This window comes from Poecilia reticulata, chromosome 1 (assembly GCF_904066995.2).
Source record: "Poecilia reticulata chromosome 1, P_reticulata-male-v2, whole genome shotgun sequence".
NCBI classification, from domain to species: Eukaryota; Metazoa; Chordata; class Actinopteri; order Cyprinodontiformes; family Poeciliidae; genus Poecilia; species Poecilia reticulata.
In genome coordinates this window covers 26,816,031-26,830,899 of record NC_088830.1, presented here as the reverse complement: position 1 = coordinate 26,830,899, position 14,869 = coordinate 26,816,031, and the positions used below count along the sequence as shown (strand labels likewise).

At 36.7% G+C, this 14,869-nt stretch overlaps 1 protein-coding gene across 2 annotated transcripts in view; it reads left to right on the top strand.

The window, feature by feature from the left end:
* The window catches only part of usp34 (ubiquitin specific peptidase 34), a 65,953-nt gene that overhangs the window by 5,347 nt on the left and 45,737 nt on the right, over positions 1–14,869 (top strand). For both annotated transcript variants that reach the window (XM_008418049.3, XM_017306118.2), the window contains exons 2-11: positions 3,471–3,561; positions 4,255–4,801; positions 5,624–5,674; positions 7,823–7,972; positions 8,170–8,237; positions 12,262–12,454; positions 13,470–13,531; positions 13,674–13,755; positions 13,898–13,990; positions 14,706–14,831. In XM_008418049.3, the coding sequence (XP_008416271.2) occupies positions 3,471–3,561; positions 4,255–4,801; positions 5,624–5,674; positions 7,823–7,972; positions 8,170–8,237; positions 12,262–12,454; positions 13,470–13,531; positions 13,674–13,755; positions 13,898–13,990; positions 14,706–14,831 (1,463 nt within the window). The remainder of the gene's footprint in view (positions 1–3,470; positions 3,562–4,254; positions 4,802–5,623; positions 5,675–7,822; positions 7,973–8,169; positions 8,238–12,261; positions 12,455–13,469; positions 13,532–13,673; positions 13,756–13,897; positions 13,991–14,705; positions 14,832–14,869) is intronic.

Here is a 14,869-nt window from a genome sequence, read left to right as displayed (position 1 = left end):
ATTACTTCAGGGAAACAAGTCTTGGAAAACTGTTCATGCTCAATGAACTTGTCTAGGGCCAAGACTCTGATGCATTTATCTTGATTAATTAATTAAATAGCTAAAAATTAGAATATGTTAAAACATTTTAATTAATTTTATAATTTTTTTCTTTGTACATTACATTTTACGGATGTTTTTAAGTTTGCCTTTAAATCTGATGAACAAACAACATTCACAAATAGCTTCACACAGTTTCAATAGTTTTTATAAAATTACATCGTGTATTAATCAACTTTTTATTTCCAATTATTAATTGGTAAAACAAAAAAACAGATCAGCCCTACAGTGTATTGATAAGTCAAGCAGAAAGGGCTGAACTTTTCAAATGTTGACGTCAGAAGTGTGTTTCAGGCTTAAAGAATGCCGTTTTATTTCATTTCGGCCAATAAAATGTGTAATTTAAAAAGGATTCTGTTTATTTGCATCTTTTAATGTATTTCCAGCAAGTTTTCCCCCAGCCTGGCGGGCCACCAGGCTTTACTTGTGCCCCCACCAGGCTAAGCATTGCTCTGTTTATTTAAGTCTTTTTAAAATGTTTGCGTTTTTTAAGACTTTATAGTTGGTGTTCAGATATTAATCCTCCAATCTTTCAGTAGCACATAATTATCTAGTGATCAAATTTCCTGTGAACTTTAAACATTTTTTAACTCAAAAACACGACTGGCAGCTGGATGAATGACTGTCCTGCCACCCAACCACCAGGCTTGGCGAGTTTTCTGGGGGAAACCTTGTCTAATGTTACTTAAAAAAAAAAGCTTAAGTGAAAAATGAGCAGAATTAATTGTCCTAGACTAAATACATTCCAGCTGAACGGCATCTACTGTGGTTTCACTAACACTTAAACATCTCAGGATGTGAATATTTAAGATGCCTTTATTGAGATCTGTAATTTCTGTATGTATCCCTCCACTCCGTGCAACACCTGTCAGCCCGCTCCGGGAACTCCTCATGGAGGGCTTGAAATTCCTGAGCAGCATGTGTCGCGGTCCGTACGACAAGCTTCTGTTCTCACTTGGAGCTGGAAACGATCCCGCCTGTGGGACCAGAGTGCCGGGCCGAGCCCTGCTGGTTCTGTTTCACGTTGGGAGTCTTTGGTGGCAAATTGAGGACGATGATTCAGGGAGGTCACTTGACTCCGTCAGGATGGGTGGGAGCTTTGTGGCGCTGCATGGAGGCCAGAACAATGACTGTAATATGAGAAGCAAGCCACTCTGCTGCCATTAAAAGCCTTTGGTATGACTAGAGCTGGATTTTTAGATAAAACTTTATTTGAAGGGGGCTGAATAAGACTGTCATGATACTGTCATAAACATGACATAACATGTCATGAACATGAATAAGCCTTCATGAATATTTATGACTGTTGTCATAAAGCGTCATTCTGTAAATTATGACACTTTTAATACAAAGTTGACATTATTCAAAATGTCTTTGTTATGACAACTTGACATTAACCAAGAAATCATTACTGTTTAAACTTTAGCTTTACTAACATAAAGTTACCTAATTTTTAAAGTGCAATCAGTAATACTTTTCTGATAAATTTATATCAGTAATGATTTATTGGTTAATGTCAAGTTGTCATAACAAAGACATTTTGAATAATGTCAACTTTGTATTAAAAGTGTCATAATTTACAGAATGACGCTTTATGACAACAGTCATAAATGTTCATAAAGGCTTATTCATGTTCATGACAGGTGTTATGTCATGTATATGACAGTGTCATGTCAGTCTTATTCACCCCCTTCAAATAAAGTGTTACCGATATATATATATTTGTTTTGATGGACAAGAACGTATAAAGATGAACAAAGAGTTCACGTTTTCATCTATGTATTTATTACAATTAGGCCTGTCGCAATAACCAATAAATCAATTAAATGCATGATGAATTAAAATGAGCTCAAATGTTTATTTATGTGTGATTTATTGTTTTTCTCTTTCTACCAAAAACTGGGCGATAAAAGTTTTCAGTCTGGTGTTTTGGTCTCAACTAATCCGTTTTTTTTTTAAGGACAGTTTTGTTTAGAGAGATTTATTAATTCATGTTATTTATTGTTTTTGTTCATTTAATTTATATATTCAAAGATGTCTTCCAGTTGCAGTGTTACATTTTCATTTAAAGTTTGTTAATCTTTGAGCATGTGTTCTTGCACAGTTATGCCACTACCGTTAGTTATCATTTATTGCAATAACTCCTGGGACAATTTATCGCCCAGCTAAGTTAGTTATTCTGACTGGCCTAATAATAACAGCTAAAAATGAGTTTGCAGCTGATGCTGGGGTGAAGTTATTCCCCTCTGCCTGTTAAGTTTAACCAAATTTACAGCTCACTACTCTAAACAGGGTAGTGCATTAGATGCAGGTCAAAGATTTCTGGGCTGTAAGGAAAAAATGTTGAACGTTATCTAAAAATCTCCACATCTGGCAGAAGAAACGAATGCCTGGAAGTGACATTAGTAAGAGATTTTATCTGTTCTGTGAAGGACTCGGATGTTTAGAGAACATTGGTGAGCAAAACGGCCAAGAGACACAGCGGACGGATCAGGGGAAAAGTTGTATAAAAGTTTAAATTAGATTTGGGTTATAATAATATTTAGAATGAGTAATGATGCAGAAATCACAGTGTTAGGGTCGTTTTTCAATCTTGTACTCTGTCTTTGACCTTCCGATGTCGATATTTAGCAACTCAAGTCAACAAACATTTTGTAAATATGTCACACTGGTCAACAGCCAAAAAACTGTCTGGGTTTTTTTTTCAACTGTTTTAGGGTAACTTTGATGAGCTGAATCCAAAAATCACATTGGTTTTTTACAGTCATGTCAACTTCCTGAACTACGGAAGCAACGCGAGCATCAAAATGCATGACTTGTTCTCACATATGGAACTGATAATGTCACAAAAATGTCATCAATTTAGTCGGAAGATCGGATTTCTCTAAATCAGATTAGAATAAAAGCCTGACCTGATTTAGAAAGATGGATCTTATCTTTAGATTTAGCTGTGCAAAATATTTCCAAAAATATTTTTCCTAACCCAGTGTTATTTTTAATTATTTTAGATCTCTGTCCTCACTGATATAATCCGTTTTGGAGCCTTGCAGCAGTATTTCTGTGTAATGGGTAAAAATATTTTATTTATTAAAAATTTCACTTTTTAATAAAAGTGATGCTGTCATAACACGCTGCACACTGCTCTGTCTGTTTATGGCGTTTTTCTTTTATTGGCACTGCAGCATGTAGATGGTAAAAAAAAACTGAATATAATGTTTACATTTATGTGACTCTTGGGAGGACAGCAAGCTTTATTTTTATTTTGTTTTGGGGTGTTTTCATTGAAAGTAAAAAAAAAAAAAAAACTAAAACAAGTGTTTTGTTTTTTTTTAAGGTTTTCCATTCAGTTGTGGTTTGTGTCTCTTCCTCAGTATCTGATGCAGACGGCAGTGAAGGAGGCTTCCAGCTGAAGAAGGAACATGCATTGCGAGTGCTGGGCTACATCAGCTCCTGGTCTCAGAGGTCAGTCTTCTTCCAGCTGGATGAATCCCATCGATTCTGCAGGGAGACTAACATGAAAAAAGGAACAAAAAAGTGAAAAGAATGTATTTTTTTAGGATGTTTTCTCTAAATAGAATAAATGTTATAAATGGGAGCAAATCCCGTGTAACAGACGCATTCTGCTTATCAAAATAAAAGCACTTCCTGTTCATTTGAGTGACCTCCCCCATTGCTCTGCATGTCTGTTAACTTTTAAAGACATGCAGTGTTTCCTAAAAATATGCCTGTTAAAAAAAATCTGAGAAGTGTGCAGTTTGTATATTTATACTGAGATTGATGAAAATGCCCAGCATCACTAACTGTAGCTGCAATCGGGCATCTTTGATAGATGGATAGATAAAATCTTTATTTCAGACTCAAGGTCCAACCAAAAAACCAAAATAAGAACCAACCGGATATTCATATCCACAATCATGCAAAAATAAGATTAGTTTAATAACAAACGACTGTTCCAGTGTCTCCACAGCTGGAAGATTGTTTCCTTGTATGTTGTTCTCTGACTTCATTTGCAAACACTTTTTTATATTAAACAGCTAAATTTTAGTGCTCTAAAAGAGTGAAGATGAATTGGATTACTTTCTGGCCATCCTGGTACCAGTCAAAATGAAAAAATAATTCTTTTGTGCTTTTCTTCTTCTTCTGTGTTGTTTCCAGGCAATGTCTGTGCTGCTTCAAGGAGTACAAGCACTTGGAGGTTTTTAATCAGCTGGTCTACGCCCTCATAAACCTGGTCATCACTCAGATCAACAGCCTGAGAAACCAGCTTTGCAGCGCCCAGAACCTCACGCACAAAGGGGCTGGGACCGAAGAAGGCAGGCCCGACTGGGCCGCTGGCGAGTCTGCACCCGGCTCGCTCCCCCAGCCAGCCTCCCCCGGCGAGGACGAACCCGTCAATGTGGAAAGGGACTCTGCTGAAGAGGACGCCAACACACCCGACCCAAACCAGAAGAAGACTCAGAGCCACGAGCAGGACAAAACCCGGCCAGATGGAGCCCAAGCGAACCCGCTGGGACCTCTGGAGGGTGGCAGCGAGTCTGGGAATGGGGAGAACTCTGCTGGAGGCGGAGGCGACAACCTGGATCCCTTCAGCTCTTGGACCACAGAGGAGAAAGAGAAACTGCTGCTGTGTGCGGCCAAGATTTTTCAGATCCAGTTCCCTCTCTACACGGCCTACAAACATAACACGCACCCCACCATAGAGGTGAGAACAAATCGTAAACACAAAGCGTGTTGGGATTTAATCCCTGATATTCTTCAGTTTACATGTAACTAACCCAAACCAAGCGTCAAAGTGTGGGAAGAAAACGTTAAAGGAGTTAGTGAGCATTTTGCTTTTAATTTGGCCTCTCCAGATAAACACTGAATGTATTTTGTAATGTAGCTTAATTTTACCATGTTTTCCTTAAAAAAACTCAACATGAAAAGCTAAACACCAAACACTGACACAGTCATTGCTTCAAATTAAACACATTTCCTGATCATTAGGAAGTCAGCACAGGCTTTTAGTTTTTGCAGGTTTTTTATGTTTCATATATTTTGGTGCTGAGCATTTTTAAAAGGAAAATTAAAATGCAGATTTAAATCCCTTTAATCCTAAAAGGAAGAGATTCTTAGTTTTGCGCATATTGTTTGAGTTCTTAAATAAAAAAATATCTTGAACAACTCACTATGTTCAAAGCGTGGGAAAAAAGTAGCGGCTTATAGTCCGAAAAATACTGTATTTTCTTTGATGCTCTAAGCGTATTGTGATTTGTGTGCATTTATATTTAAAAAATGTTTTTCTTCTGGTGACTGCTTATGAATTGTTTTGTAGTTACACATTTGTTTGACCAAATAAATTAAAAAAAAATCTTCTGTAATATTGCTATTAAGGTACTTAAAACGTTTAATGTACCATCATTTTTCGGCAGTATCGCCCAGGTCACGTAAAGGAGTTTTTTAGAAGATTTTTGGTATTTGCCATTCATGTTTTATTAACCTGCTGTTGCCATTCTTGTTTTTTCTTTTTTATTATTATTTCCAGGACATATCTGCTCATGAAAGCAACATCCTGGGCTCCTTCTGCGACATGAATGTAAGAACCTTTGTTACTTTTTCTTCCTCAAATTATACTATTACACCTCTTAGTTAGTTCTTCACAAATTACTTTAACCTCATTAAAACATAATTGATGGAAACTTTTGAAATCAATCAATCAATCAATGAAATTTTATTTGTATAGCACATTTCAGCAGCAAGGCATTTCAAAGTGCTTTACATAATTAAAATAAAAACAGCATGTGACAGTGAATAAACAGTTAATAAGACAAAGAGAATTTATTTATTTATTTTTTTAAAGAAAAAGAAAAAATGTTAAAAAAGATAAAAACATTAAAACCCGCATCCCTTGTAGGATTTCAGTTAAACGTCTCACACCTCAGAGTTTTAGTTGAGATGTCATTTAATAAGGATTCTCACACCCCTAGATAAGAGAAATAAAAACAAGTTAATAACTAGATGAAAAGTAAAGATAAAAACATTAAAAACATCGAAGAAGTAAGGGCAGTTTGTGCTTTGTTCTGCTTGTGATTTATACATATATATGATGTTATATCTGTTATTCACTGTTGGGTTGAGTTTTATGGGTGTGGTTCATAAACTGAGCTGCAAATGGGAGATTTTTTTTTTTGGTGTTTTAGCCAGAATTTCTAAACACCAGCTGGCATTTCAGGACCACACAGTTAGTAAAAACACAGCTGCTTCTATAGATTTTACATTTGGTCCAAAATGCTCATAATTTAGTAGTTTAATACATGATGCTCACAAGTTAATACTTACTGTAATTACTGTAAATATTTGTAACAAATGTCACCAGTTCTGTCTGCATCCCATTCAGTTTTTTTAAAAGTGAAATCAGGTTTACTTCAAATCTACAAACAAGTTTTATTTTGTATTTTCCAGCAGTCTCTTGCTGTTAGTTCTCTGACGTTTGGCCAGAGAAACCTGAAACTCAAAGTACTGAATGTCCATATTTGGACATTGTCTAAAGTTTCGGCTTCCAGTTTATTAACTCTGTTTTGTTCCATGAATCAGCAAGATTTAAATTCGTCCTGTAAGCTATTAATTCTACTTTTTATGAAAAAGAGCCTTCCTGTTTTCTGTTTTGAGATATGTGACAGATATTTGTGTTTTTCAGATGATTTAAAGATGTTTTTCAACTTTGTGGATGAATTCTTTGCTTAAAATCTGAATTCAAGATTATACAATTAATTGTTCACACTACAATATTATCTATCTCTAACATAAATGTCCCTAAAAGGTTTTATTTAAATAGTCAGAACTGACTGACGACATAGTTTTCATTCTCGTTTCTGTTGTTTTTGGGCCGTTGAGTCGTTGAGTATTTTTGCTTTGTTTGGTTAACTGTTGCAGAAGTTTCTTACCTCCCACTGTTTTGTCAGTGAAAACGTAATGCAGTAAGTGTAACGTAATCTGTGTGGTAACAAGGCTTCCTTATTGGTCCTCCTGTTGCTGCTTTGTTTCCATCTGGTCAATATGTTGCAGGATCAGACTCAGTTCACCAGACACGGGAGTTTTTTCCTCCCTTTACTGCACTAAATTATCTCGTGTGTATTTTCTCGTTTAGTTGCGGTTTTGTTCATTTAGCGTGACATGAAAGTAGTTCTGTGAACAAAACTTTGTGTTTCAAAACGATTATTGATCGTACACGTCCTCCCACCTCCATTTCCTGTGTAAATATTCCTCAGCTTCTCTGGAAATGATGATCTGAAACAAACATGAGAACATTTTAAAGGTTCATGAAAAAGCATTAGCCAAACTTTTATTATGTTTTTGATGTTGGTTTAAAACTGTCAAAATCAACTTTGATCTTAACTCTTAGATTAGCATTTAGCATCATGTTACAAGTCAAGCTTATATTAAGACAAAATGAGGATTTCAAGGAGAGTTTTCTACTCCGGGTTAGATATTATCTGCTTATAACTTTTTAACAAAACTTTGCTTCAGAAATCCTGGAATAACTATTTTCACCTTTGGTTAATTTCTGGATTTTTAAAAATGTTTTCTTTATGGACGAAGGAATTGTTTTCAGAAGTAGGTTTGAGCCAAAGCTTAAAGTAAATAAAATGTGTATTTGTAAGGTAAATTTGATTTGTTGGTCATTTTTGTTTATGTTAGGATGGAAAATGAACATATTATGACTCTGCTTTGATTTTTAATTCAGGACGTGGAGGTGCCGCTTCATCTACTTCGCTACGTCTGTCTGTTTTGTGGGAAACACGGCCTCTCCCTGATGAAGGAATGCTTTGAGCTGGGCACACCAGAGAGCCTCCCCTTCCCCATCGCTCATGCCTTTATCACAATTGTCTCAAATGTGAGTCAGATGTTCTGTTAGTTGCACTCTTACTCATATACTGAGGAAAATACTCACTCGAAATCGGAAAAAGCAGCATTTTTTTCTTTAATTCCATATTTTCTCCAACAAACTTCCATTTTCTCGTACTATTACTAATTGTGTGTGCGACGTTATGAATAATTAGTACGATTCTTTTTTTTTAAACCCTCCCACAGATACGAATATGGTTGCACATTCCTGCAGTTATGCAGCACATCATACCCTTCCGCACCTATGTAATACGGTAAGTTACAAACATGCTGATTTACTTTCATTAGAAAATAAAAGCATACTGGACAGTTTTTGCACTTTTTTAAACAAGCTGTAGGTCCTTCTTGTTGGTTTAACATAAAACCTGTTTTCACTACAGTCTGAGACGTAATTGAATTATTTAAAATGATCCAAGCCTTTTTGTTAATTTTAGTAAAGTTTATCTGTGGAGGTACCTAAGAGCTTTTAGCTTCTTCCAGTTGATTGTTGGCATAGGATTGGCTGCTGCTGTGTACGGTGGCCGACGGGTGCAAATTTGCAGCAAACTGCTAAACGTGCAGCAAACAAATGAATGATGCAAAGTCCAAAGCACAACAAATAAATACAAGAGAAAATGATGCAAAAAAACAAAAAACAAAAAAAAAGCCTCAAATCACAGAACATGGATGCAAAAAAATACAGTCTACAAAATAAAAACAAACTAAAATGCTGCAATCACAGGAAACAGAAGAAAAAGGGAAAATGCTGCACACGGTAAAACAGCAATTATGAAACGCTGCAAACTCCAGACCACTAGGGGGAGTCAAATCATATGGAGGAAGCCTCACTGTAAAGACGGGATATTATAATTTAACACGATATCTAGAAGAAAACTGGAGGAAGAAAGAAAAGGCACGCTACTCCTCATGTTTTAAAACGGCAACACAGTTACGTGAGGGATATTACCAACTACACACTCCCCCTAGTGGTCTGGAGCATTTCTGTTTTGTTCACCAAGTTTCAAACTTGCTGTTGTTTTTGCCATTTGCAGAATTTTCCATTTTGCTTCCATTTGTTGAGGCTGCAGCATTTTTTGTTTGCATTTGTTTTGAGTATAGATTTTTGCTTCGTCTCCTGTGATTGCTACGTTTTTTTAAATTTTTTTGAATTTGTGTCTTTCACCGTTTGCTGCGCTTTTCTACCTCTTGGCCACTGCAACTGTGGCTGAAATCTTACTTGACGAACTGTTACTGCTTTTTATTTGGCAGCTACATAAGTGATTGACCTAAGATCACATTTGGCGTTAAGGTTTACTTGTGCTGATGTGCAACTTTATATCTCTGTCTCACCACATTTACCTACTTGGTATGTTCAGAAAATCAGTGAATGAATAATGCAGGATTATTTTTGGGCCTAAAATGTGAACTTAATACATTCAACTGAAACTCGGTGAGGCTAAAAAACTGAGAAAAAAATTCACTGTATTGTCTCACTGATTGCAAAAGGACAGATTTCCTTATTGGTCTGTTGAGCACTGAATGGTTGTAAGTCTAAATACATTAGCTGGTCAGCCATACAGACCCTCAGGTTATTGGAGACCTTTTCGATGCTTTCAGGACCAGAACTAAGCTGCAAAGGCAACATTTAGATTTCATGCCCTTTCCAAAAACCTGAGACACTCAAAGTGCTGACTCCTGTAAATCAGAACTGAAAATATGACTATTTATGCAGCTTTCCCAAAAAGGGCAGTGATTACTTTCAGTGTAAATAAGCATTTCCTTTCTTTATTATTTGATGCTACGTGAGTTAGCACGTTTTTTTTAAAAGATAATAATTATTGTAAGTCATTTTAAACACTGTTTAAAATGTGCTTAAAATGTTTTCTGCAGGTTCTTGCCCTCTCCAGTAATTAAGGAGCTGACCTTTTTATCGAATGCTGCATTAAAACAGCTGCTCTGGCCAGAGTCTGTGCGCTTTCGGCCGATCCGATTAGCGTCTCCACCAAACCTGATTTAGGAGTCCTGCTTGTTGCACTTTCACATGATTTTAAATGTCAACCGGTTTGCTCTCGGCAACAGACTTGAACTGTTTTACAAAATGAGCACTGAGCTTTAACAACTCGTCTTTCTCTCTCAAATACCAGAGAGCCATAGGTTTGTTGCTAGGAAGTGTTTCTGTCACCACGGCAACAGTTGCTGGGCTTCCAGTCAGGTTTTTTTTTTCTGGCAGGCCTGGTCATGTGATGCGTACATACCTGCATCTCCTGCATGTCACAGGAAAAATAATAAGACGGAAACGTTTTATGTGCCTCACTTGAGGAAGACGAGGCACTTTTAGTGGAACGGAACCAAAATGTCCGTCCAAACCGGGAACATGTGATCACCCTGGGACTGAGGGGGAGCGACAAAAACTAGATGAATAAATGAAATGAGCATTGCTGTTGTCTAATTCAGAGACGCTACATTTGTTAATGTGAGATCCATCGAAGCATGGGCCAGTTTCAAAGAGGTACAGTTTTTTTTCTTTTAACAAAGGGAAAGGAAGTGTCAGAGTGACCACAGGGTTGTCAAGTATTTCCTCTCCCCAAACTGTCGTCATGCTCTGTGGGTACAGAATGTCGTGAAAAAAACAAAATAATTATTACATTTACATTCTTGTCAGACTATTTATTTGGTTTTTATGTCTATAATGTTTCTTTATAGAGCAACACAAGTCTAACAAGTTTATATTAGCTGGTTAATTATTCAGGCTGTCTGCGTTGGCTGTCCAATAGACAAACATGCTGTTCTTAGATTAGTTGCTAAGCTTATTAAGAGTTATTAAAGATAACTCTGTTATTAAAGAGTATTTTTTAAAGAGAACTTTTTATTAAAAGAGTTATCTTCATAGGAGTGACGGATGGTGCTTTTTTTTTTATGCCACCTGTGATTTTGCTTTTCATGACCATAGAAAATTCTAAACGGCTAAATTTTTTGCTTGTCAGAGAGGAAGAAGTGTAGTAGCTTTTCAACCAGCTGATTGGGACTGTGCAGCAACAGGTGGGGGCGGGGCAGTCTAGCTTTACTCTGTTGAGTAAAGCTGAGCTTTACTAGGGAGGTTCTGCTGAATGTCTGAAGTCTAACAGAGGATTTTATGATGTTTACCGGCAGCCTGTGTGAAGTTTTCTTCTTCTTCTTCTGTTTGCACTAAAACCTTTTGATGCTGAATCACTTTAAACTTCCTTCTCTGGGGTTTTATTTTGCTGCAGCTAACAATTTTTTATTATTTTTATACAATATTAGAAAAGCACTAGGGGATCCAAATAAACAAATAGTTAAATTCCTTTTTTACATAAGAAAATTAAAATCTTATTGCGTTCTTTTAGTAAGTGGTTTATCATTTGCAGCAATGGATGCATCTGCAGCTAAAAATACTTCAACATGTGAAAACCTCACGGCTTTCTGGTGGACTTAACATAAATCCAGTGTTTCTGGATTTAACTGATTAATAAATGGATAGCAAAAGATGCTTAATAAAATATCTATTTTATTTTTTACAGTAATTTGATCCGGCTGAAGCAAAAAATGCCACTTGAGGAGTTTTGGCTAGAACATATTTACAGACGAAGATTTTTTTTTAAAAATTTATCGTAAATTCAAAATGTTCATGGATTTTGTCCAGTTTTGGTTCATGAGTTCCCTTACTGTTGTTCTTTCAGCAAATAGATTTTAAAAAAAATCTTAATACTCCCGTTAATAATCAATCGATTACTGAATTAGTTGACGATTATTTCAATAATCAATTCATCACCACTAATCCGATGAATCGTTTCAGTCGTGGTTCTAAAAAGTTGGACAAATTCTTGGTCACTGTGTCTGACCGTCACCTTACAACGGACTTTAAAGCATAGAAATGGTGAACACATGAAATTTAAGCAGTTTTGAAACTGTGAATTTCTTTTTAACTGTGTTTGGTATATTGGTATATGACTTTTATTGTTTTTGTTTTATTGTTTTTATTTCCTATTCGATGACCTTGAGTGCTTTGAAAGGCGCCTTCAAATCAAATGTATTATTATTAAAACATTGGTTTGTTTCTATGTCATTTACCGGCACATTTTTAGACAGAAATTAATTTAATAACTTTTTCAACTTCTGTGGCGTAACTAAGGCTAGAACCCACTGCTGACCTTATGACCTTGAGGGCAACCTGTACAACAAACCGTCGTGTCTTTGTAGTCTGTGCATAAACTTTCTCCTTTGTGCATTTTGGATTATCTACGTTGATGAGCAGGACTGAACGCTTTTTGCCGCCTGCAGGTACCTGTGTAAGCTATCCGACCAGGAGCTGCGCCAAAGCGCCGCCCGCAACATGGCCGACCTGATGTGGAGCACAGTGAAGGAGCCGCTGGACAGCGCGCTGTGCTTCGATAAGGAGAGCCTGGACCTCGCCTTCAAATACTTCATGTCTCCCACTCTCACCATGCGGTTAGCCGGACTCAGCCAAATCACGGTGAGTCACGCGGCAAACGACAAAGAGACCCGACACACAGTCACATGCTGCGTCCGACTCGGGAAGCCCACAAGCCTGACAAAGACACGATCCCATCAAAAGACAGAAGTCGAAACACAAAAGGAGACACGGAGTAATTGATTTTCTTTGTACTTTATGGTAATTAATATTGGAGCCAGTAAAATAAAGTCTACTGGCATCATCCGCCATGAGCACAAATAGAAGAAAACTAATTATCTGATTGAAAAAATCATGAATTTTTTCACTACAATATCATCTGTGGTGGAGCAATAAAAACAAAAATCCTCATGCAAAGTAATTGGATTCTCCAGGACTTTAGCCATATGACTTTCATCCATGTTTTTATGAATGTGCAATTTACTTGGAAATGCACTAATTAGAGATTTTGTAGCTAATTACCCACCATTGGTTTACACTGCAAAAACATAAAATCTTACCAAGTATTTTTGTCTCGTCTCTTTTGTCTTATTCAAGACAAAAGAGACGAGACAAAAAAGCTCCAACAAGTATAGGAGGTTTTTTAAGTCAGTTATTTCTTAATATTGATTAGAAAAAGCACAATTTCCACTGGCAGATTATTTCACTTATGGGAAAATATATCTTCTTATAAGTGAAATAATCTATTTACATTAAGAACCAACAATGATGGGGAACGTTTGAATTGTTCAAATATATAATACAAGACAAGCTTATTTATTTTTTAGGGTTCAATCAAGACAATTCAAAGAAGGAAAGACGGAAAATAAAAAACAATGTTTAAATACACAAATTAAAGGCATTGAAGAAGCAAATATTTCAAACAATTCTTTAGTCGGACTCGATGTGTATTATAATGAAGTAACATTTTGTTATTTTTAAAAAGTCATTTTGATTGACATGCTCATCTATAATATGTAATGTAATGCAGCATATAGTTTGGTACAAAGTGATTCTGTCAGCATAAAGCTTTATTTGATGAACTCCAGTTCATCATCATGTCTGTGATTCTCCTCAGAATCAGCTCCACACATTTAACGACGTGTGCAACAACGAGTCGCTGGTGTCTGACACAGAAACGTAAGTCGGCCAAAACACCTAAACCACCTGATCACAGGAAGAATCCATCCCTCCTCATCAACATTGTTTTTGTTTTTCTCTGGGTGCTTTTATTTTGTTTTGCTCCATTGAAAGTCATTCAGAAAGTTCTTCGTCTTTTCAGGTCCATAGCAAAGGAGCTAGCAGACTGGCTAATCCACAACAATGTGGTGGAGCACATATTCGGACCCAATTTGCACATTGAGGTCAGTCATATAAATTCAGCTCCTCCCACATGTAAACAGTTGCATGTTAATTCTGTTTCTCCTTTTCTATCCTTGGTGGGTTTTCTGCTCTCCTCTGGTTGCATTTTCCCCAGTGCTGCACGTGTCTCCATTTGTTTTCCAGATCATTAAGCAGTGCCAAGTGATCCTGAACTTCTTGGCTGCGGAGGGCCGGCTCAGCACGCAGCATATAGACTGTATCTGGGCTGCAGCTCAGGTAGGAAAACACAGATTCTCACATGACCGCTAACCTGCAGCTTTTAGTAACGCAGCAGTAGTGCTGTGTGGCTGTGGATCATTTAAATGTAATTTATTTTCACTTCGACTGAAGCTAATGATTACGTGGTGCATTCTGCCGATTTTTCATGTATCCACTTAAGCTTTTTTTATATATATAAAACATTAAAAATATCTTAAAAATGCTAATAAACAACTAATTCAACAACTTTTTCTACAAAAAGAAAATAATCGTATTGCCTAAAATGCAACAACATAGCGAAGAATGCATCTGCAGCTAAATTAAAGACCTTTCTGCTTCCATTAGCATCAATGCAGTGTAGGGCTAATCTGTTCATTGATGTTTCTTATTAATAACTGGAGAGTAAAAGATGCTTAATAGGATAATTTCACAGAATTTGAACCAGGCAAAACTAAAACTGCAACACTTGAGGATTTCTGTAAAGACCATATTTTTACAGACAAAGAAGGTTTTTCCATATAAAATGCAAAATGTGTAGCTTTTTAATCTACAGTTTTGACCTAGTTACTTCTTTGGGAATGTTTTTTTTCAGCTAACATACTTTAGAGTCTGTATCCTCCTGTTAACGATGAATTGATTCCCAATTTAGCTGATTATTATTTCAGCAGTCAATTGTCATGATTAATCATTCACACTCAATCATATTTTACAGCTTTCTTTTTTGTGCTTTCAGTTGAAACACTGCAGCCGCTACATCCATGACCTTTTCCCGTCGTTGATAAAGAACCTGGACCCGGTGCCTCTCCGTCACGTCCTGAACCTGGTGTCAGGCCTGCATCCCAGCGCCCACACTGAGCAGGTACTCTGCAGGAACAGATGCTCTCTGTAAGCGGCATC